Genomic DNA, 24,982 nt, shown 5'->3' with positions numbered 1-24,982 from the left:
GTACTATACAATGAAATAATTATACAACTCACTGTAATGTAGAATCAGTGGGAGCCCTGAGCTTGTTTTCCTGCAACTGGATGGTCCCATATGGGGGTGATAGGAGACAGTGACATCAGGCATTAGATTCTCACAAGGAATGCACAACCTAGATCCCTCTCTTGCTCAGTTCTCATTAGGGTTTGCACTCATGTGAGAAACTAATACTGCTATTGATCTGACAGGAGGCGGAGCTCAGGCAGCAGTGTGTGAGATGAGTGGCTGTAAATAACAGATGACGCTTAGCTCCTTTGCCTGCTGCTCACCTCCTGCTGCGTGGCCTGGTTCCTAACAGGCCAGGGACCAGAACTGGTCTGCGGCCCTGGGAGTTGGGGACCCCTGGTCTAAATTATATGAGTCTATGAAATTTTAGACTGGTAATTCCTAACTGAAACTTTTGCAAGATCAAAAAGAAAAGCAATTATGTTTGAGTTGATCTATTTAGTGTATCTTTATTAGGAGTCTATGCCAGGCGCTATATATGGCACTAAAGATAGAGAGGTAAGTGAACCATAGCTTTACCTTATGAGAACTGACAACAGAGTTGTACAGATGCCAATTGCAATGAAGATTTTAAGTATGTTCATTCATTTTGAATCTATTACCTTTTGCCAGCCTCAGTTAGAAACAGGCATTTAAATTTTTGTAGGCAACTCAATTATTGAAACACCATTTTTAACTATAGCTATTTTAGTTTGTGTGCTTCTGCTGCTAGGATATTTATTTTTTTCAAAAATTCTACTTTAACACTTACTCAAAGTTTGTAGAAGCGAAAACTGAAAGAGCCTCTAATGATCACTTAATCCACTTTCTCAGAGTGTGGTATGTGCGTACCACTGGTCATAAACAGGATGCTTTGTAGGTAAAACACAATCAAGCCTTTTTAATAGTTACATATTTCAGTGTAGGTTAAAAATACATTTAGCATAGCATACCATGATTCATGGACCTTATGAAGAGATTAAAGTCAATTTTCAGATTTTAAAAATGAGTCAGTTTAAAGAAAAATATTAATGGCATAAGTGTTACATGACTGAAGTTTGGGAAATACTAATCTAAACCAGCTCCTACATTGTGTAGATGAGAAAACAAAGGGATTCCCCACACACAATGACTTTTCTAAGGCATATAACTAATATATGGCAGAGCTAGGACTAGAACTCAGGTTTGTTCTGTACATTCCAGTGTTTATTCTGCCATACAAGGCTGATGCTTATTACTAAAGTTGAAGAAACCGCTATCTTAGTATGACATTGTACTTTAAATCTCCATTGTTCATTACGATGACCACATATGGTTATTTATATTAAAATTTGTTAAAATTAAGGTTTAAAATTTGAATTAGTCACACTTCTAGTGCTCAGTAGCTACATGTGGCTAGTGGCTACCATATTGGACAGCATGAACATGGAACATTTCTGTCACTGCAGAAAGTTTTATTGGGCAGTGCTGCTTTAAACTATTGCTTAGGAACATGATTCATAAGTTTTCCCCCCTTCAAAGGGATAATACTTATTAATTTGCTTACCACACTGAAGTCATTATGACTCTGAAGTTAAGCTGAAGGTACTAGTAACAGTGCAATTAAGATAATTGATCATGGGAAATATAGCCAGGATGGGATTCTCAGATTCCTACCAGCTCATATTATTGGAAGTGGTTGTTCTTTCTCCTTTTTTTCAATAAATATTTTCTTGAATTCATAGCAGATGGAAGAAATACAAATATATTGAAAAAGAGGGTTCTTGAATAGAGAATTTTCTGACTTTCTGAATAGTTTATTCAACATAAGAATTCTATTTTGTTGATATTTTAAAACTTTTTATTTTTAAACATTTTCAGTGAATGGATCTGAGTGGACCCTTTGATCACATCAGTAAACATGAGCGGTACCAAACCTGATATTTTATGGGCACCACACCAGGTTGATAGATTTGTTGTGTGTGACTCAGAACTAAGTCTTTATCATGTGGAATCTACTGTGAATTCAGAACTCAAAGCTGGATCTTTACGTTTATCTGAAGACTCTGCAGCTACGTTACTGTCAATAAATTCAGATACACCCTATATGAAATGTGTTGCCTGGTATCTCAATTATGATCCTGAATGTCTGCTGGCAGTTGGACAAGCAAATGGTCGAGTTGTACTTACAAGCCTTGGTCAAGATCATAACTCAAAGTTCAAAGATTTGATAGGAAAAGAGTTTGTTCCAAAACATGCACGACAATGTAATACCCTTGCCTGGAATCCACTGGATAGTAACTGGCTAGCTGCTGGTTTAGATAAGCACAGAGCTGACTTTTCAGTGCTAATATGGGATATCTGCAGCAAATATACTCCTGATATAGTTCCCATGGAAAAAGTGAAACTTTCAGCAGGTGAAACGGAAACAACATTATTAGTAACAAAACCACTTTATGAGTTAGGACAGAATGACGCTTGTCTTTCTCTTTGTTGGCTTCCACGAGACCAGAAACTTCTCCTTGCTGGTATGCATCGTAACCTAGCTATATTTGATCTTCGGAATACAAGCCAAAAGATGTTCGTAAATACAAAAGCTGTTCAGGGTGTGACAGTAGACCCATATTTCCACGATCGTGTTGCTTCCTTTTATGAAGGTCAGGTTGCAATATGGGATCTTAGAAAATTTGAGAAGCCAGTTTTGACATTGACTGAGCAACCAAAACCCTTAACAAAAGTAGCATGGTGTCCCACTAGGACTGGTCTACTTGCCACTTTAACAAGGGATAGTAATATTATTAGATTGTATGATATGCAGCATACACCCACTCCCATTGGGGATGAAACTGAACCCACAATAATTGAAAGAAGTGTGCAACCTTGTGACAATTACATTGCTTCCTTTGCATGGCATCCAACAAGTCAAAATCGAATGATAGTTGTAACTCCCAACCGAACAATGTCTGACTTCACTGTTTTTGAAAGGATATCTCTTGCCTGGAGCCCAATTACATCTTTAATGTGGGCTTGTGGTCGTCATTTATATGAATGTACGGAAGAAGAAAATGATAATTCTTTAGAAAAAGATATAGCAACGAAGATGCGTCTTCGGGCTTTATCGAGGTATGGACTTGATACAGAGCATGTGTGGAGGAACCACGTTTTAGCTGGAAATGAAGATCCACAGCTCAAGTCACTCTGGTATACTCTGCACTATATCCTTTTCATTGTGAATTTTGTGAGGTGAATCAGGTGGAAATGTTCTTGAAGTTTGCTGAAAGGTCAGTCTGTAAATATGCTGAATATTTTATATACAAATACAAGTTACATAATACTAACATTATAAAGTAAAATTGTTCTAAACTTTTGAACTTGAAATACTGCTTTGTAGATTGTGTAGGAGGAAGAAAAGTGTATCTCTGCAATAGAGTCGAACCACCTTATTTACACTGATACTTATTATGAATTGGCTCCAAATCAAAATAAATTTAGCTTTGAAATATTTTGTTATGCATCACTAGTATTTCCTATGCATTTAAATACTTATGAAGCAATACACAGAAGATATGGATCAGAAATCTCCAGGCAACAAAGTATCATTGGTTTATGCAGGAATTAAATCAATTGTAAAGTCATCCTTGGGTAAGAAAATTCTGTTTCATTTTCTCCAATATGCTTATAACTTTTGTACTTTTATTTTGCCCCCTATCATTTGGCAGAAATTATCTAGTTATTTCAGGATCATGTACATAATTTTTTTTTGTTTTCTGATTGGATATTTCAGTGTATTGCTGAGTTAAATGCATACTTGTATTTATATCCAAACCCCTTTTTGCAGGCAGTCGCAATTCTCTGAAGTGATGTTGATCTTCTTAAATCTATTCACACGTTTATTCAATGTTATTTTTTTGAAAACCCACTTTGAGAGGTTTTACACTAGACAATTTATAGGTTACTGATTGTTAGTTCAGGTTTTATCGCAACATTTTGCTTCTTAAAAACTAAAAAGATCTCTAATTGAAGGAGATCCCTTTTATTTTGCTTCCCAAATACTTTCATTGAGCCATCTAACAGCAAGGAGTGTGATATGAAATATGGCCTAACCTGGAGGAATTATACCCGATATAGTCCTTGGTTAGTTAGTGAATGAATTAATGTGTGAGTTAATGTAGGATTGAAAATTGGTATGGTAAACTATTAAAGAATAAAGTAAAAGTGACAAAAACCAAATTTTTTTTTTCTGACTGCTTTAAACAGTTGTTCCTATTCTTTTACTGGAATTGAATAATGGGTTATATTAGAATTGTAGGTTGAGTATACCTTATCCAAAATGGCTTGGGACCAGAAGTGTTTCAGATATTTTCAGATTTTGAAATATTTGCGTTATATACCTAGAGATTGACCATCCCTATTCTGAAATCCAAAATGCTCCCATGAGCATTTCCTTTCAATATCATCTTAGCACTTAGAAAGTTTCAGATTTTGAAGCCTTTTGGATTTCAGTTTTCAGATTTGGGATGCTCAACCTGTATCTCTGTGATCTAGGATTCGTTCTCTAGCTTTTGGTAAGTCAAATTTGGGCCCAAGTCAAGCTGTTAGAAAAGTAGTTAACATTATTTAGTCAAAGAGCAGTAATAGAAGTAGTAAATCCAATTTGATTTTTTACGGAGCTTGTATCAATACCATACAAACAAAATACAAAATAATAAAATATTTTAGAGTAGGTTAAGTGTTTTAATTAAACTATTACATTATAGTGTTTTTTTAAGGTCTTTCAAATTACTTTGGTTCACTTTACTGAAAGATGCAGTAGACTACTTACTGATCAGTTTGATTTTATTGTTTTTGTATTAGCCCTCCACCAAAAAAAGTAACCTTTATTATAAATAGTAAAATGAATAAGTTTAGTTAGAAGCTGCTGTTTTTATTAACATAGGTAAAAGGGCACACATACTGTTTTACCCCCACAAATGAACCTGGTACCATCGTTCATGATTTTAGAGCCATTGCCTATTGCTACAAAGAATTAAACACCAAGTTTATAGAATTTATAGTGTCTTAGCTATATAGTAGATCAGGCCACACTGCACTCAGTTATTTAGAGGTTGGTTATTGTGTTTTTTGTATTTTGATATATTTTAAGGAAAAGCCAACCTCTGAGGAAAAGCAAAAGGGGAAAATGTAATATGTTTACGTTTCTGGTGCACTAGAGACAAACTGAGTATCCCACCCCTGTGTCAAAATAGTCTCTACCCAGACTAAAGAAAGACTACTGTTGGAAAGATTTCCTCATTCATCATTCTCTCATTGCTAGGTTTTCAGCTTTTTGTTTTGTTTGGTATAGATATTTTTGTTTCTACTACCCAAAAGTGAAAAGTAGAGAAATACTGTCAAATATGCCGCTGTTAGATTTCAGTCTTCTGTTTTATTTGGCCATACCTTTTCCTCTAATCGTATCTCTAATAATCAACACATGGTAAGTCAACACATTGAGCCATCTTGTCCACAGTAACCTAATACACAAGTTCATTAGAGCATACAGCTAAATCTGAATTTTGGTAACAAATAGTATATGTATAAGTGCTTGCTATGAATTAATTGCTTTTCCCATGTTACTTTAATTTTTACAACTACAATATGAAGTAAGCTCATTCATTCAGCAAGTATTTATTACATGCATGCTATATGCCAGGAGTTATCCTAGGAACTAGAGACATAACTCTCAAGAAGATACATAAATCTCTTCCTTCATGGAGATTGAGCAGGATCAATGTCATCCCTGCTCTTGAGGAGTTTATATTCTAGTTTAAAATATAGCCAAGTAAGCTGGCAGTTACAACATAGGGAAGAACAGACAGTTAATTACAGGAAGGACTCCTAATCTGGTTGCAGGGATTAGAGGTTTCTCAGAGGAGGTACAGTTAAAGACAAGGTCCAGACAGGGAGCAGCATGTGCAGTGGACCCAGAGGGTAGAGAGCATAGCACATTATTATGGCTGGAACAGAGCATGAGAGAGAAAGTGAGGAAAGAATGGAGGCTAGAAAGGTAAGCAGTGGGCTAACTCAGGAAAGACTTAGAAATCATGTTAAGAATTCAGGGAGATTCATCCTGTAAGACAGGGAAACAGATGGATTTATGACAGATTTGTGTTTTTAAAAGGATCAAGATTGATAGTAGGGATATCAGATAGAAGCCTGCTGCAAGGAGGCAAGACGTGATGCTATCCTTACCAAGGTTAGTAGCAGAGGAGCTAGAGAAATGTGGATACATTAGAGAATAGGACAAAATTTAATGATTAATTAGATAAAGGGGTGGAGAAGATGGAAAAGTCAAAGATAGCACACATATATTTAGTTTGGGAAACTAGTTAATTTTAATTATGTTAATTAGGAATAACACAGGAAGAGTATTTGGGTTTATTTTGGAGCAAGTTGAAATCAAGATGCTTAGGTAGAGATGTCCTTTGGGCAATAGGATATGAGTTCAAAGCCCAGGGGAGGAATATAATGTATGTTAGAAATAAATGATATTTGATAGAGTAGATGGAATTGTTTGGAGTAAGAAAGAGATGGCTTAAAGGAGACTGAGGCAGATGGTCGAGAGATGTAGGAGAAAGATCTATAGGACAAAAACCGCAATCACTTTTGCACCAACCTAATATAAATTCATGTGGACGAGGGAAGAGAGGTCAGTTGTCCGGTGCTCCATGCTTCAGATCCAGCCAAATAAGAACTAAAAAGGACTCAATGAATTTAGGACTAGGAGAAGGTGTTTCACTGGTGGTATGGATAGCAAATTGCAGTTATATTAGAAATTCAGAGTGGGTTGAGGAAATGAAGTCATCGATTATAAATACTTTTTTCAAGGAATTTGACTATATAAAGGAGGACAAAAAGATACTCAGTAGGAGGAGACAAATCTGGAGCCAGGAGCTTTGTGTTGCTTTATTTTTGTTTTCAACATGGGATTAATTTAAGCATGTTTAAATGCTAATTGGAGGAAGCCCATAGAAAGAGGTTAAAGATGCAGAGAGAAGAGAATGAAGCAAAGTTCCTAGAAATGGGAGGGAATGGGATCCAGAGCACAGGTTTCTTTAGCTTTAGATACAAGGCTGCACACCTCCACATTTGCCAGAGGAAAGGGGAAAAGGATGCCGTATGCAGGATGTTTAAGTTTCAATAGCCAGAGGCTGAGGGATTTCCCATTTTATGGCTCCTGTTGAGAAGGAGCAGGGAGGTTGTAGGAAGAGGATATGGAGAAGAGGAGAGACAGCAGTCTTGAGAAACATGGGAGGATTACTGGGTAACATTATTTTACCAGAAGGTAGAATAAAGGACAGTAGGGCAAGATAATTAAATATATTGGCAAGAGAGTGATTCACTTGACCCTTGGGATCTTATTTGGATAGAGATGAAAATGAAGACAGGATAAGACTGATAAGTAAAAATAATAGTGGTGAAGACACTGCGAGGTTGTGAAAAATATAAGGAAGTGAGATTTTTGGAAGGCTACGTGGTTGTGGTTAGAAAGCAGGTCTTTTGGAGGAGGACAGTTTCGAGTGTGGCTGTGAAAGGAGTACCTAAAGTCTTGGAGGTGTAGACCACTGGAGATAAGGAAGCAAAGGAACTGAGGCTAGTTTATTGAATGGGCTAAGTGTTTAAATCAACCAGGATGAGAAAAATGCATGCTTTTGAGGGAATCTCTTCTACAGACCTGTATAGCAAGTTCACAGTGTTATTAGTAGGTATAATTCCTTCCTTTTAAGATGGCAGAAAGTTGTATAAAAAATATTGGCCTGCTTTAATCCATCATGAAAAGAATATTTTTCATGCTTAAAGAGTAAACTCTACAGTTCCCGCTACTCAGGAGGTTGAGGTAGGAGGATCGCTTGGGCCCAGGAGTTTGAAACCAGTCTGGGTTACATAGAGACCCTATCTCTCTTTTTTTTAAAACAAACAAAAAGGTAAAATCTAATCTAGAGAACTGAGAATTTGTCTATGCAAAATGACTTCAAGGGGCAAAATAGCTAGGATTTCTTATAAACTGGATAATTGTATTGCTTAGTTACTACATAGATACTAAAATGAAACAAATTAGTAGCTACAAAGAGCATAGTGTCTGATTGCTGATTTGAAAGAAATGTTTAAATCCTAATTTTTTTTTTTTTGGAGACAGAGTCTCTCTCTCTGTCACCCAGGCTGGAGTGCAGTGACACAATCTTGGCTCACTGCAACTTCCACCTCCTGGGTTCAAGTGATTTTTGTGCCTCAGCCTCCTGAGTAGCTGGGATTACAGGCGCGTGCCATTACACCTGGCTAATTTTTGTATTTTTTGTAGAGACAGGGTTTTGCCACATTGGCCAGGCTGGTCTCAAACTCCTAACCTTGAGTGATCTGCCTGCCTCGGGCTCCCAAAGTGCTGGGATTACAGGCATGAGCCATCGTGCCTGGCCTAAATTCTGATTTTTAATGTTTAAATAAACTTGTTTTCCTTGCAGCCATCAGTAAAACGTTTTCTATTATTTATATATAGGACAGTCTCAAATTTAGGAGATACAATTTTGTTACTTTAGTGTTACATAACATGCATAAATATATTTTACTTCATTTTCAGAGATATATTAAAAATTTATATATATGTTAAACTCATAAGTTAAAACCCATGCCGACATCATATTGCTTATTTGATAATTCTGATAATCAACTGTAGCATAGTTATCAATAAAAGGATCTCTAAGCAGAAAAAATATGTGATACAATAACCATGTTCTTAACATGCAGGACATATTAATATTTCCACCTCCTAGCAGTGTCCTCTTTGAATTCATTTTCAGTCATCTACTGCATAATGACATTTCTGTTAACAATCAACTGCATATATAATGGTGGCCCCGTAAGATTTAATACTGTATTTTAACTTTACCTTTTCTGTGTTTAGGTACTCAAATACTTACAGTTGTGTTACAGTTGCCTGCAGTATTCAGTACAGTAACTTGCTGTAAAGCAGAGGTGTCCAATCTTGTCTTCCCTGGACCACATTGGAAGAATTGTCTTAGTCCACACATAAAATACACTAACGATAGCTGATGAGCTAAAAATAAAAAAGTTTTTAAAAAATCCCCCCAAAATCTCATAATGTTTTAGGAAAGTTTACAAATTTGTGTTGGGCCACATTCAGAGCTGTCCTGGGCTGTGGGTTAGACAAGCTTGCTTTATAGCCTAGGAGCAACAGGCCCATGTAGCCCAGGTGTGTAGTGGGCTATACCATCTAGGTTTGTGTAAGTACATTGTGATGTTCATACAACAACGAAATTGCCTAATGACACATTTCTCAGAAGGTATCCCTTCTGTTAATCAACTCGTGACTGTATTGTTCTCTATTCTGTTCCATGACATGATTTCTATAAAATAAAAACTCTTAAGAAATTAGAACATTATTATATTATTAAGCTGTAAGGAATCATTTGAAAAATAAATTGCTGATTTTTGCTCACCTGTTTTAAAATTGTATTATCACTAAATACCAGCTTTAAATCCAAAATTTATAGGAGCGATATGAAAATACACACCTTATAATACATCTCAGCCTCTACCTAAAATTAAATGACTGCATTCTGCCCTGACAATTTAAATTTGTTATTCAGAATGAATATTTCAATTTTTTAAATAAGTGTTTTATTAACTTTTATCATTAATCGCTAAAAGTTTTCACATTATAGTCCTTAAAAATCCACTTTCATAAGCTAAAAGTGATTTTGTCTTTAGGCTGACTCCCCTCATAGTTGTAAATAAAGTAGCATGCTGCTTCTTTTTAGTGGGTAGGAAGTGCTGTTAAAGTAAGAAAACTTTTTGGAAGTTTCCTCTTAACTCCTTGACCTGAATTGGCAGTAGTTTCCAATAGTCAGGTTAAAAATAAGTAACTTCAAGTGGAATTATTTAACTATTTTTTGAATTTCCAAAATTTTACAAATAACACATCTTGAAACTTTTTCATAAAGCAATCGGATATAATTTAAAATATGTACTAACATGCATAATATTTTAGACTTGCCACAGCCTAAAATCTAAAATCAGATAATCACACAAGGTTTTTAAAAGTATGAATTAGGTATAAAAGAGAGTTTAGACCTTTGACTATGTACTATTTTACCTTTTTTTTTTTTTTTTTTAAAGAGACAGAATCTCACTCTGTCACCCAGGCTGGTGTGATCTCGGCTCACTGCAACCTCTGCCTCCCAGGTTCAAGCGATTCTCCTGCCTCAGCCTCTCGAGAAGCTGGGACTGCAGGTGCACACCACCACCCCTGGCTAATTTTTGTATTTTTAGTAGAGACCGGGTTTCGCCATGTTGGCCGGGCTGTTCTCCAACTCCTGACCTCAGGTGATCCACCGCCTCGTCCTCCCAAAGTGCTGGGATTACAGGCATGAGCCACGGTGCCCGGCCTAAAATTTTTCTTCCAGCACTTTGGGAGGCCGAGGCGGGCGGATCACGAGGTCAGGAGATCGAGACCACGATGAAACCCCATCTCTACTAAAAATACAAAAAATTAGCCGGGCGTGGTGGCGGGCGCCTGTAGTCCCAGCTACTGGGAGAGGCTGAGGCAGGAGAATGGCGTGAACCCGGGAGGCGGAGCTTGCAGTGAGCCGAGGTCGCGCCGCTGCATTCCAACCTGGGTGACAAAGCGAGACTCCGTCTCAAAAAATAAAAAAAAAGATAAAAATCATTTAGTCTGAATACTTGGAAAGAGTAAAAATAGGCCGGGCACGGTGGCTCATGCCTGTAATCCCAGCACTTTGGGAGGCCGAGGTCCTGAGACCAGCCTGGCCAACATGGCGAAACCTAGTCTCTACTAAAAATACAAAAATTAGCCGGCTGTGGTGGTGTGCACCTGTTGAGGCAGGAGAATCGCTTGAACCTGGGAGACGGAGGTTGCAGTGAGCCGAGATCGCGCGCCATTGCACTCCAGCCTGGGTGACAGAGCAAGACTCCATCTCAAAAAAAAAAAAAAAGAAAAATTTTATATATGTAATTTAACTTGCAAATGACAATTAAGTTTTTAGTGTTTTCTTATTTTTGCTTGTGTTTGTTTATGCCTTTAATTCCTTGACCAGAATGACTATAGCTAAACTAACTTTGGTAGTGTATTTTCATTCATTTACTATCTCGTCATTTCCATGGGTCAGGAGTCTGGGCACACCTTAGCTGGGTCCTCTGTTCAGAGTCTCAGAAAGGCTAACCAGAAGGTATCAGCCAAATTATATTTATTTCTAGAGGTCGGAGCGCTCTTCCAAGTTCATGGAGTTGTTGGCAGAATTCAGTTCCTTGCAACTGTAGGACTGAGGTAACCATTTTCTTGCTGGCTAATGGCCAGAGGCTGCTCTCAGCTCCTTAGGGGCTATTCACAGTTCCTTGCCACGTGGCCTTCTCACAGACCCTCTCACAGCACAGCAGCTTTTACATCTTCAAGATCATCAGCAGGAGATCTGTCTCCTGCTGCTACTCTCTTACCTCTAGACTGTCTTTCAAAGGACTTACTTAATTAGGTCAGGCCCACACAGGATAATCTTCCCTTGATTCACTCAGTGAACTGAGTAAGGGCCTTAATTATATCTGCAAAATGCTTTCAACTCTGCTGTATTCTGTTATCTCGAGACAAGTTACAGATTCTACCTGTACACAAGGGGAGGGGTTTACACAAGAGTGTGGTTACGGGGCGGGGGTGAGGGGGGGCCGGGCCAGGAATGCAGCACTTTTTAACAGTTCTGCCTACAACCAACAAGTTGAATGAGGAATTCTAGAAACTATCTGTTTGCCGTTGATCTAGTTATTTACAAATGTATAATTGCAGTATTAGATGTAAATATATAAATGTATAATTACTGTAAATTACAAATGTAAATTATTACAAAAAATAAAAAGTTGGTAATGTTGGACATTCATGTTGCCTAATTCGTAATTTAGTTTATTCTGAAAATCCTTTTTGTTAAAAAACATAATTATATAATGACAATTTTGGTGGTAAAACTTTCTAGAACATTTAAGAATTTGTTATTATAGTTCTTAAGTGTCATCTTTATTCGTTTTGACTTTATTTGGCACTAAGTATCATCCTAAGTGAAATTACCATGTCATTAGGATTAACTGCCTTGATTGCAATGTAAATAATGCTACATGAAGGCAAGGGTTTGTTCTGAAAAAAGAATGAGAAATGAAGTTTTCTGATTTAGTAAGGGGAAAAATCGCCCTCAAGTTAGTCCCATTATATTTTAAAGTTATTACTTACCTTAAACTTTCAAAGTACTTTGAAGTCTGTAATCTTGTTTTTAATGTACAGAGAGAGAAGGAAGAAAGCAAGAGCACTTCTGCTGGATTTCAGACAGTAGGGATACCTTGTGAATAAAACAGACAAGACACCTGCCCTTTTGGAGCTTATGTGCTACTGGGAGAAGAGATAAGACTGAAAAATAAATTAATAAATGGGAGCACATGTTAAGTGCTAAAGGAAATAGAGGAAACAATGGGTGGTGAGTGAGATAATAACAGGTATATCTATTTTAGATTAGGTGGCCAGGCAGCTTTCTCTGAAGCAGTAACTCAGTTTAGTCCATCTGAGCATTTGCTCTTATTTCAGTAGTTCTTTGGTAACTCAAGGAGCTACTGTACTTAGAAACATGCAAAATATGTTGTGTTTGTGGCATATTTCATATTTACACCATCATAAAATTATGGCCAAGAAGTTAAATATTCTAAATGTGTCAACATAGTTCTCTGTAAAACTGACTTATTTTCCAAATATATTTTGAAATAAAACAATATAAAAATGTTTTCTGTTTTTAGGAATGGTGGAAAGCAGCAGACATAATTGGAGTGGGTTGGATAAGCAAAGTGATATTCAAAATTTAAATGAAGAGAGAATCTTAGCTTTACAGCTTTGTGGGTGGATAAAGAAAGGAACGGATGTAGACGTGGGGCCATTTTTGAACTCCCTTGTACAAGAAGGGGAATGGGAGAGAGCTGCTGCTGTGGCATTGTTCAACTTGGATATTCGCCGAGCAATCCAAATCCTGAATGAAGGGGCATCTTCCGAAAAAGGTATTAGGTTATAAAGTAAGATATTAGTTATAATCTAAGATGTTAGCAGTTCATAGAATCTTTTAAAGAGGCTAATAATTTTCAAATATCCAATCACTTAAAATTTTCATTTAATTTTTGTTGGAAGAGAAAATTAACACAGCAGTGTATCTATAACAGTAAATACTTAGCTTATCTCTTATGCCTTGGTTTAGGTCTGTAAAAACAAAGATGTGTCTTAAATGTTGGTATAATATTATAAGGAGTGCTCAAGTGTGTCCATTTTCAATGTTTTCTCTTAAAGATAGTTCACATAACATTTTTAAAAATACATTTTCTTAAAGATTAGGACTACTTTAGCCTACAAGTATTTTTATGATCCATATTTGAGTGTTTTAGTTTATACTTTCTTTGGGATGGTTATTGTTTGACCTTTAAGAAACTCCAAATGACACTTTTATTTAGGCTAATATAAATTCTTATAAAAAGAATACTTTGATCTGCAAAAATGCTTCTTGAGTCTGGCGATTAAAATACAGTTTTCATTTAGTATTTTTTAAAAAGAAAGAAATAAGGTTTTTTTACTCTGGCATTTTGCCAGAGGATCCTCAGAAAAACAAATCCTAATACAAAACCTCAGAGTTTTTTTTCTTATCAGGAATATTTCACTTGGAAATAACTAAAATATATCTAGCTATTGGTCTTTAGTACACCTAAAAAATAATTTTTGAATATTCAGAATACTGAATCCTTACTTGCTGGTCCATTTTGAAACCCATTATAGTTCAGCTGTAGCATAGAGAAAAACATGAAATTCACTGTAATTTTTTTTTGTAGTCTTAAAGTTAAAATAGTTAATGTTTTGCTCAGATTGGCATCTTTTCCTTCACCTTTGCTCTAACAAAAGTCTTCCTCATTTAAGAGTGCAATAGAAAATAGGTGATGATGGAAAAAAGAATTGATATTTAAAGCCATTTCTAATTATAATTTTGCTATAATTTGAAAGGGTGATACTTTCCTATCTTGTGTACCTGGGAAATTTGGTGGTTGATTTAAACACCCTTACTAACTAATAGGGAAAATGTATCTTTCCAGTGATTCTAAGGACTGAAGAGAAGACTTCTCTGAGTCAAACATTCTTTTCCATTTAGAAGTAAATTGTTCTATACAAAATCCAAAGATACTTCTTTGCTATTTTTATTTTTATTTTAAAAGACCTTAAATCTAATGTATTAGGCAAAGGAAGCAAGCACAAAGTAACTTGGGAAAATGTTCATAGAAATGAGGAATATACAGCACTAGGAGATATACCTAATGCTAAATGACGAGTTAATGGGTGCAGCAAAACAACATGGCACATGGATACATATGTAACAAACCTGCACATTGTGCACATGTACCCTAAAACCTAAAGTATAATAATAATAAAAAATAAAAAATAAAATGTAAGTGTATTTTTCTTTTTTTTTAATTTTATTATTATTATACTTTAAGTTTTAGGGTACATACACCTACAAGAAGAATCTTCTGGCAGCATTGATCTGATCAGTTGATTGTAACATGAGACTTTTAAAATCGTGTGGTTTATACCAGGTAATTCAGAAAGGTCAGTGAGGCTATTGCTTCACCCTTAATTTTGACAAATAATTTCACTGAATGTAGAATTCTGGATTCACTTTTTTTGTTGCACATTAAAAATGTCATTCTCTTGTCAAAAAAAAAAAAAAGAACTGAGGGATATAAAACTGTTAAGAACATAAAGTGAGAAACACTGCTTTATTTGGAAAAGAAAGAAAAAGATTAGAATCAAGAAATAGATTAAGAAAACTTACATATAAGTGTAGAAAATACTTAAAAGTGAAAGTTAAAGGAAAATTCAGTTTTTTCTTTTGAAGCTGAACTTAGGTTAGAAGACTAGGCAGCCATACTGCTGAAGGCAAAGTTAGCAGCTTATCAGCATGCATCTAAACTGCTAAGAACAAATGTTTAAAAGACTATTGGTAACAAATGCTTTGTTGCAAATGGGTCTAAATGCAGTTCTGTGGTAATTCTTATAGTTCATTTTGTCCTGGAAAAATTTTAAGTGTAATACTGTAATTAAAGTATTGAAATACTACTTTCTGCACTTTGCATTGACACTTATATACGTAAGTATCTGCATTATATATTTAGGAATAGGAAAATAAAATGATGTTGAATATTGCAGTCTTGAGATGCAATATTTACTGTAAGTGTTTTTGAAATACCTTTGCATTAATAAACTTGTTAAAGTTGACAGTGATTCTGATAGGATGACTTCACTTTTCTTCATTTAGTAAGCAATAACATACATATATGGGAACATATACAGGAATAACATATAAGACCCTGCCTGGATGGAGAACTTGAAAATTAAAAGATCTGCTTTCCTGCACAGAGTTTGCACACATGGGCATGAGTTTTATAAGGATAGAAATGTTTTGCTTATTGTCTTTGCCAAATTTTCCAGTCTGAATCAAAACCCGAATCCCCCCCCCCTTTTTTTTAGAGTAAGGTGCAACTTTATTAAGAAAGTAAAGGAATTAAAAGAATGGCTACTCCATAGGCAGAGCAGCCCAAAACCCTTATTCTCTGAGCTCATTTTTCTGAGGGTAAAAGTCACTCTCTGATTTCTATTTATGGTTTAAGAAATGTAGAAGAGCTATTAAGCTTTTGATCACTTTGATTAGCTGGCTGTTTTTAATATGCAGGAGATCTGAATCTCAATGTGGTAGCAATGGCTTTATCGGGTTATACGGATGAGAAGAACTCCCTTTGGAGAGAAATGTGTAGCACACTGCGATTACAACTAAACAACCCGTATTTGTGTGTCATGTTTGCATTTCTGACAAGTGAAACAGGATCTTATGATGGAGTTTTGGTAAGCTAACTTGATTTTGAGATCTTCCTTTGAATTAAGATAGGAGTTTTTATCTAACTTTATTAAACTTTTCAAATGTCTGTTGCATAAAATATTATATTTTGATGTGTATGTTATTTAAAATAAGGCATCTTGGGCTTTTGTTTTGAGCAGCTCTTCTTGAGTGTGATTCCCGTCCTAGAGTTAGTTAACTGATACCAAACTGGATTTGATTTTTATGGTTTTAATATAATTTACAGATATAGAAGGAATAAAGATTTTATCCTTTAGCTTAAGAACTGAGCTGTAGAAATCTACAGCTATGTAAACATAAAAATATATTCGCTGTTTAAATACACTGTGGACACATGCACGTGTGTGTGTGTGTGTGTGTGTGTGTGTGTGTTAAATAAAACAACTCACGATTATTGATCAGTTATGGTGGAGGTGGCCATACATCTTCTCCCAGTTAGTCTTTGTGGTTCCTGTTAGGAATGATAACAGTACTTACAGTGGACTATTTCAGCTTTTTATTTGGTCTTTGTGTTATTCTTTTTCTCCACCTGTGATCATAACACTATCAAATAGGTTCTTTATAACAAAATGGGGAAAGAAAGAATGAAGTGAGATTTGCTTACCAGTTTTAGCTATTGGGTTTTAAGCTAAACAATAGTGCTACAACTTTCCTTGCACTACTTGGCTTCTTTCTAGCAATGGGAAGAACTTTCTACACTGAAATTCATTTCTGTGTTTCCTACTATACCATTTCTTATCAATTATACATTTCTTGAATAAGTGATTTAAGTATTAGTCCCTAAGAATTTGTAAAAATATGTATTTTATTGGAGCAGCTTAATGAAATGTTTAATAAATGTGTATTTTGCACTTTATGTACTTTATTACTTTTAATAAATTACTATTGAACTTTTCTGACCAATTCAAATGAATATATATAATGCTAAGACTGTTTATTTTTTAAATGTAATTAATCTTTTTTGTTAAACAGAAGACTTTAAATGTATCTTGAAGAGATAAAATAATACTTTCAGGAAGTATTAGAGAATGATAGAGACTAGATAAACGAGTGGATTGTTAACTTTTGAATTGATGAAGATGTATATTGTTTAAATATTAAATTTCTGTATTTTAAGTTAAGTGACCCATAATAAGTACTTTTCTTTCCCTTTTTTTTTTTTGTTGTTGTTGTTGTTTTTGAGACAGCGTCTTGCTCTGTACCCATACTGGAGTGCAGTGGCGCAATGGCAGCTCACTGCAACCTCCACCTCCTGGGTTTAAGTGATTCTCGTGCCTCAGCCTCCCAAGTAGCTGAGACTGCAGGCATGCACCACCATGCCGGCTAATTTTTGTATTTTTAGTAGAGACGGGGTTTCCTCATGTTGGCCAGAAATACCAATTCTGGTCTCGAACTCCTGATCTTGAATGATCCACCTGCCTTGGCTTCCCAAAGTGCTGGGATTATAGGTGTGAGCCACCATGCCCTGCCCCAGTATCCTTCTTTTGCTATACATAAATTTGAGTTATTAGATAACAGTCATCTTGAGTACGAAGTTCATATTTCCAAGCTGTTTCATTTATGTATTTAGTTATACTTTATGTATAAATAATTATAATTAATGTTGCTCTATTTAAAAAATGTTAATAGTAAGAATGTGAAAAGTACTGAATTGGGAAGTCAGAAAATACAGGCCTGACTCCTTGCTCTGCCCCATTTACCATAGCCATTCAGTTAACTTTTTTGAGTATTACTTTCCCGAGATGTAAAATGGGACAGAATAATGTTTAAAACCCTTTCCAGATCAAAATTTTGTAACATATGCATCTGAATCTAAGAGTTAAATCTAGTTATATGAAATATGTTCTCTCTTTAGGGCAAAACCATATCTTATAGAAAAAATATGATAAGATATAGGTATCAACTGAAGTGATCTTACGGTTAAAAAAGTAAAATTTTCATAGAATGACTTCAGTGGAAATTGGATCTTTTTTCCACCCTTAAATTATGTTTACAAATTACAAAATTAATTGTACCTTCCTACGTTTGTAGTAAATATGTTTCAAAAGTGTTTCATGATATTGACGAGTTTACAAAAATTTTAGTTATTATAATGCCTCTGAAATCTTTGCCACAAACCACCTATATAACAACTTTAGCTACAGGAATGTGTCTATGTTTTAAAACTTGTCACTTTGTACTTGGAAACGTATATTGTTGTTCTTCTAAATTGTGTACTGGTGTAGCCAATTCACAAATTTCTTAGATTTACTGATTAACTTAGTAGCCAAGGAAAGATTTCCTTAGTTCTCTAAAATTAATTTCTATGATGGAAAGATTATGTGGCATCTTAAATTTGATATACTGTACATCATTGTATATGTTTTATATTGGAGTTATGTAAGACTGACCTGGATTTTTAAAAACTGAATTTGGCTAGTATTTAAAAGGTAAATTTTTACTTTGCAAGGACAAAACCTTATTGCTGAATTTCTTGAGAGTTAAGAAAGGCATCTCAGGCAATTAATGGCTGTGCAAGATAAATATAACTTATTAATAAATTTGGAAATAACGTATTCATTTTATTTATATAAAACATTCAGTCTCTGCAAAAATTTAAAACCAGTGTTCCTAGAAGTAACTCCTTGCTTTTTCTCTTCTTTCCAGTATGAAAACAAAGTTGCAGTACGTGACAGAGTGGCATTTGCTTGTAAATTCCTTAGTGATACTCAGGTGAAAACTGATTTAATTCCACATTTGAAGTAATTAATATATACTGTCACAATTATGTAAGAAACTAGTCTTTATAATTACATATGTATGAGATTGATAAGCTAATTCTTCTAAAAAGTATGGTAAGAATTTATTAGATAAAAATATTTTGAAAATGTCTACCATAACTAAATTTATTTGTTTAGAATACTGACAATATTTTAGTATATTTCTTCTTTGGAGGGTAAGATTAGTTAGTAGGTAAAGATGTTAAACTCACCTCTTAGTGATGCTATGAAAGGGTTCCTCATTTTTAATACATTAAACAATGCTAAATGCCTATGCTGTGTATATAATGAGGGGGAAATGCATGTAAACAACTAGTAATACTATATGCTAAGTACTTACGAAAAATGCTGGGGAAATACGGAGGAATCTTGGCAAGAGTTTGGAGTGGGTTGAAGTCAGGGAAGACCTAAAGGAGGTTATTCTTGATGATCTTAAAGTTCCCTTCCAACTCCAGATTTTGTGATTCTGTTACATACTACTATGATAGACAGCAAAAACTTCTCAGAATAATGTGGACAATTCTCTTTAAAATAATAAACCATCTGTAGTTCTTTCATGGATTAATTATCAACATAGTAAATGCCTTTTTAAAATATTTTAAATGATTATGGATATTGCTTTGAAATTTGTAATAGATGTAGGCTTCTTAGTTACATATTTATATTTTAGTAAAGTCTTTTGTTTTAAAATGTTTTCCATTAGGAATGAAATTGTTCAAAATGTAGTAGTTTTGAAGTACAAAATACATAGTGAAACAGATTGCTTTAGAAAAATCACTTTACATTTTCCAGTTAAATAGATACATCGAAAAGTTGACCAATGAAATGAAAGAGGCTGGAAATTTGGAAGGAATTTTGCTTACAGGCCTTACTAAAGATGGAGTGGACTTAATGGAGAGTTATGTTGATAGAACTGGAGATGTTCAAACAGCAAGTTACTGTATGTTACAGGTCAGTGCAGTTTGACAGCAGCTTTTAAAAAAGTAACAATATTCTATATTTTCTTTCCTCAGTTGAAAGTAAATATGCACTTTTGCTTGCTTAGGATCTTTAGAAGGCATTTAGTTTTAACCTAATCAGTTGATCTACTGAAGACTTGTGCCTTATCTTACTGTCCCTAAGCCTCTTCATTGAGTTATCCAGTTTTTCCTTTCAGTCTGAGAAGGGCCAGTCTTGACTGCATCTGAATTTATGTAAAGCTCAAATGGAACAGAGAAACTCTCTTCAGTTTCTCCAATTGTTGACATAACTGCATCTTCTACAAGAAAGATTGCCTTTTCCTGATCTCAACTACAGTCTTACTTGAAGTGCTGAAGTCTAGTTATACCACAGCTCTCAGCTTTCATTTTCTCTTTTTATTATCAATGGGGGTATTTGGGGTAACCAATTTATCTATATTTTCTCAATTTTTACTGTCCAGTGATTAAAAACAGATTCCAGGCATAGATTGCTATCAACTTTACTTTTGCTGGAAATAATGGTAAAATTTAGAGTATTCTCCTGAGATTTCCTGTAGCCCTCCAGCTGATCTTATCCTTACATGGTGTTGGTACCTTCCTCTTTCCTGCCCTTATCCTCATATCACAATATGGTAGCATACTGTGTACTGGGTAAACACAGGAAAATGCCCCCTCTCCCACTGCACCTTCTTGTGTATATATAGAGATACTAGCCCACAGACCACAAAGTAAACTTGTCTAATGTATCAAGCCACTGCCCATGGAAGAAAAAGTACCCTTCTATAACATTTTTTCTTGCTGAAATAAAATTATGTCTTTTAAATTAAACTGTATATATATGGCTATAGAATGGCTACAGAGTGCAAATGAGTTAGTAACTTCTTACCAAGATTTATAAAATATATTTAAAATGCAGACAATACAGATCTTGCTTTTTTAAAATCCAGTCTGATAATTGCTGCCTTTAATTGAAGTGTTTCCTTCATTTACATTTATATGGTCATGGTTAAGTCTACCATCTTGCTATTTGTTTTCCGTTTTGTTTGTCCTTTTTCCTTTTGTTCCTATGTTCCTTTCCTACCTTATTTTGGGTTAATATTTCCATGTTTCATTTTATTGCCTCTATTGGCTTTTTAGCTATATCTCTTTTCATTATCTTTTTAAAAAGATGTTGCTGTGGGTCTAACAATATGCATCCCTCAACTCATCAAAGTCAACATTTTACCCCCTCATACTTCACATTTCTCACCTGACACATCATGCTTTCTTTCTACTTTACCCTTTCTTATGTCACTCTGACACTTTCTGGGTTTTACTTCATGCTTCACAAATGTCACAACAGTGTGATTTCATTTCATCCATTCCTTTGTCCTACTGTCATATATTTTACTTTTACAGATATTATATACTCCAACTTACAGTGTTTTTTTTAACAGGCATTTTGTCTTTTATGTAAATTATGAAAAGAAAACATGGGCTTTTATATTTATTCACTTATTTACCATTCCTGGCATTCTTTTTCCTTTCTGTAAATCCTATAGCATTCCTTGTAATATAGGTGACAGATTCTCTCAAATTTTAACTGAAAATGTCTATTTCACCCTTATTTTTTCTTTCAACACTTTAAAGATGTAGTTTCACTGTCTTCTGGCCTCTGTTGTTTCTGATGAGAATCAGCTGTTCTTATGCTTGTTTCCCTGTCTGTGATATTTCATTTTTCGTTGGCTTTTTTTTTTTTTTTTTTTTTTGAGACAGGGTCTAGCTCTCTTTCACCCAGGCTAGGGTGGATCTCAGCTCATTGCAGCCTCCGAGCTCAAGCAATCCTCCCACCTCAGCCTCCCAAGGAGCTGGACCACAGGCTCACGCCACCACTCCTGGCTAAATTTTTTGTATTTTTGACAGAAATGGGGTTTCACCATGTTGCCCAGGCTGGTCTCGAACTCCTGACCTCAAGCGATCCACCCGCCCCAGCCTCTGAAAGTGTTAGGATTTCAGGCATGAGCCACCATGCCCAGCCTACATTCTGATTTTTAATGTTTAAGTAAATTTGTTTTCCTTGCAACCATCAATAAAGTGTTTTCTATTATTTATATATAGGATAATCTTTTTGGGTTTCTTCCAAGATTTTTCCTGTATCTTTGATTTTTCAGTAGTATGACCTTAATGTGCCTGGTTGTGGTTCATTTTATCCTGTTTGTGGTTCACTGAGCTTCTTGGATCTGCAAGTCTGTTTTTCAGCAGATTTGGGAAGTACGGGGATATTATTTCTTTAAATATTTTTTTCTGCCTCAATCTTATTCTGTTTTTCTTCTAGGACTCTTATTACATATGTATTAAACCACTTCATAGTGTTCGTAGGTGCCTGAGGCTCTATTCTTTTTCCTTCCATGTTTTTTTCCCACTATTCTTCAAATTGGTTAATTTTTTTTTTTTTTTTTTTAAGACAGAGTCTTGCTGTGTCACGCAGGCTGGAGTGCAGTGGCACAATCTTGGCTCACTGCAACCTCCACCTCCCAGGTTCAAGCATTCGAGTGATTCTCATGCCTCAGCCTCCCGAGTAGCTGGGATTACAGGCATGTGCCACCACACCTGGCTAGTTTTTTGTATTTTTAGCAGGGACATGGTTTCACTATGTTGGCCTTGCTGGTCTTAAATGCCTGTCCTCAAGTGATCTGCCCGCCTCGGCCTCCCAAAGTGCTGGGATTACAGGCACGAGCCACTGTGTCCGGCCCAGATTTGTTGATTCTGTTGACTTATTCCATCACCTCTATCTGCTGTTAAACTTCCCAGGGAATTGTTCATTTCAGTTATTGTGCTTTTCAGTTACAGAATCTTAACTTTGTTATAGTTTACATCAGCAGTCCCCAACCTTTTTGCACCAGGGACTTTTTAGCACCAGGGGGTTGGTTTAGGGATGATTCCAGCACATTGTATTTATTGTGCACTTTATTTCTATTATTATTACACTGTAATACATAATGAAATAATTCTACAACTCACCATAATGTAGAATCAGTGGGAGCTCTGAGGTTATTTTCCTGCAACTAGATGGTCCCATCTGGGGATGATGGGAGACATTGACAGGTGATCAGGCATTAGATTCTCATAAGGAGTATGCAGCCTAGATCCCTCACGTGTGCAGTTCACAGTAGGGTTCACTCTCCTATGAGAATCTAATGCCACCACTGATCTGACAGGAGGCAGAGCTCAGGCAGTAATGTGAGGGATGGGGAGCAGCCATAAATACAGATGAAGCTTTGCTTATTGCCTTGCCACTCACCTCCTGCTGTGTGACCCATTTTGTACCAGGCCATGGACCTGGGGATATATCGGGGGTTGGAGCCCCCTGGTTTACATTTCTCGGTTCAGATTCCTTATCTCTTCACTAATCAAAACACTATTTTCCCAAGCCCTTCTAATTTGGTCAGACTCAATCTCTGAACTATTTTCATTACATATCATGTTGTGGCTTGATTTTAGGCTTTATTGGAGAGGATCTAGAGAAGACTTACTGTATATGTATTGACCAAATTCTTACTTAGTTTATCTCCTTCCTGCCATATAAGGGGAAAGAATGAGATATGAAAACATCTTATTTTTCTGTGAATTTTCTTTTTAAACCAGGGATTATATGCTACTTTGGTACTTAGTTCTGCCTACTTGGTCATAATTAGGGCTAGAGTAGATCTCTACTTTTTTAAGAAATGAAATTGTAAACTATGTGTTTCACATGTTCTTTTAGCTAAATTTAACTCTGGTAATTAACACTGAATTTAATAGATGAAAGATATGTTGTTTCAGTTTCTGATTGGATGTCTAAAGATTATATTTGCTGTTACAGATTTTTGTTCTTTTTTTTATAAGTAAGATATATGCCAGGTTCTCTCTGAAATTTCACTTTTCTATTGGCCCTCAAGTAGGACTGAGAAAACTGACCTTCAGATTGATGCCAAAGCATCACTGGAAGTAGAGACTTTCTCTCCTTTCTCCGTTATGTAAAGTTAAGGAAGATATCCTGGACAGGGCTGAAAGTCTTCTAAGAAAACCTAAAGCGGCCGGGCACGGTGGCTCACGCCTGTAATCCCAGCACTGTGGGAGGCCGAGGTGGGCAGATTACCTGAGGTCAGGAGTTCAAGACCAGCCTGGCCAACATGGAAACCCCATCTCTACTAAAAATACAAAAATTAGGTGGTGGCACACCCCTGTAATCCCAGCTACTTAGAAGGCTTACGCAGGAGAATTGCTTGAGCCCAGGAGGCAGAGGTTGCAGTGAGCCGAGATCGTGCCACTGCACTCCAGCCTGGCCAACAGAGTGAGACTCTGTCTCCAAAAAAAAAAAAAAAAAAGAAAGAAAAAAAGAAAACCTAAAGCAAGCATAGATGAAATGTGGAATGTCACAGCTGCCAGGGAAAATACAACTTTAGGAAAATTATTACTGGCAAGAACTTGAAGATCTTAATGAGAAGAACTCTAAAGTAAATTTAACTAAAACAAGGTGTTGCTTTTAACTGTGGCTAGGGGCAAAAGAACTAAGAAGGTATTTGGTTTGGTTTTGCTTTTTCTTGTTTTATTATTATTTTTAAGGCAAGAAATGTATGTTTTAATTGAAGGCAAGAGTAAGAATAGACAGGTTTAACTTACAGATAAGTAGATACATAAAAGCAGCATCTCAGTTCACCATGCATTGCTAGATAGGAAGGACCAAGCTAACTGTTAGTTCAGATGTGACTGAGCAATTTTGGTGTACATTTGGATTTTTTTTTTTTTTTAAATGGAGTCTCATTCTGTCACCCAGACTGCAGTGCAGCAGCACAATCTCAGCTCACTGCAACCTCTGCCTCCCGGTTCAGGCATCAGCCTCCCAAGTAACTAGAATTATAGGCGCCTGCCACCACACCTGGCTAATTTTTGTATTTTTACTGGAGACAGGGTTTCACCATGTTGGCCAGGCTGGTCTCGAACTCCTGACATCAAGTGATCCGCCTACCTCGGCCTTCCAAAGTGCTGAGATTATAGGCATGAGCCATCACGCCCAGCCTGTATTACATTTGGATTTGATAGTAAACAGAGTTTGTGAACCCAGAGGTTTTTAATTGCTGGGATAAAGGGCATTCATATCACTGTTTACAACATTCAACCACAAAGTTCTGTTTTCTTAAACTTAACTAAAAGGTAGAGAATTACACTTCCCTGGCCAGGTATGATATATAAAGTACATATTTATGTCATTAGTGGAACCCAGCTTGAGATAAATTAATGGAGCGTCCATAAATTTTCTTTA

General features: G+C 35.8%; 1 protein-coding gene across 12 annotated transcripts in view; it reads left to right on the top strand.

Annotated features, from left to right (window-relative positions):
- Nucleotides 1-24,982, top strand: part of MIOS (meiosis regulator for oocyte development) — a 41,081-nt gene that overhangs the window by 3,727 nt on the left and 12,372 nt on the right. For 7 of the 12 annotated variants that reach the window (XR_010120273.1, XM_055272608.2, XM_055272607.2 and 4 more), the window contains 6 exons: nt 1,882-3,215; nt 3,544-3,642; nt 12,838-13,092; nt 15,801-15,970; nt 18,630-18,695; nt 19,535-19,693. Coding sequence is in view for 9 of the 12 variants with exons in the window: in XM_055272608.2 (XP_055128583.1) it covers nt 1,922-3,215; nt 3,544-3,642; nt 12,838-13,092; nt 15,801-15,970; nt 18,630-18,695; nt 19,535-19,693 (2,043 nt within the window). In the remaining 3 variants the exon portion in view is untranslated. The remainder of the gene's footprint in view (nt 1-1,881; nt 3,216-3,543; nt 3,643-12,837; nt 13,093-15,800; nt 15,971-18,629; nt 18,696-19,534; nt 19,694-24,982) is intronic. The other 5 variants (XR_010120274.1, XR_010120275.1, XM_063637070.1 and 2 more) reach the window with 1 other exon arrangement.

This window comes from Symphalangus syndactylus, chromosome 3 (genome assembly GCF_028878055.3).
Source record: "Symphalangus syndactylus isolate Jambi chromosome 3, NHGRI_mSymSyn1-v2.1_pri, whole genome shotgun sequence".
Lineage (NCBI taxonomy): Eukaryota > Metazoa > Chordata > Mammalia > Primates > Hylobatidae > Symphalangus > Symphalangus syndactylus.
The sequence above is the reverse complement of the archived record's forward strand: the minus strand, read 5'-3'. Positions and strand labels throughout refer to the sequence as shown.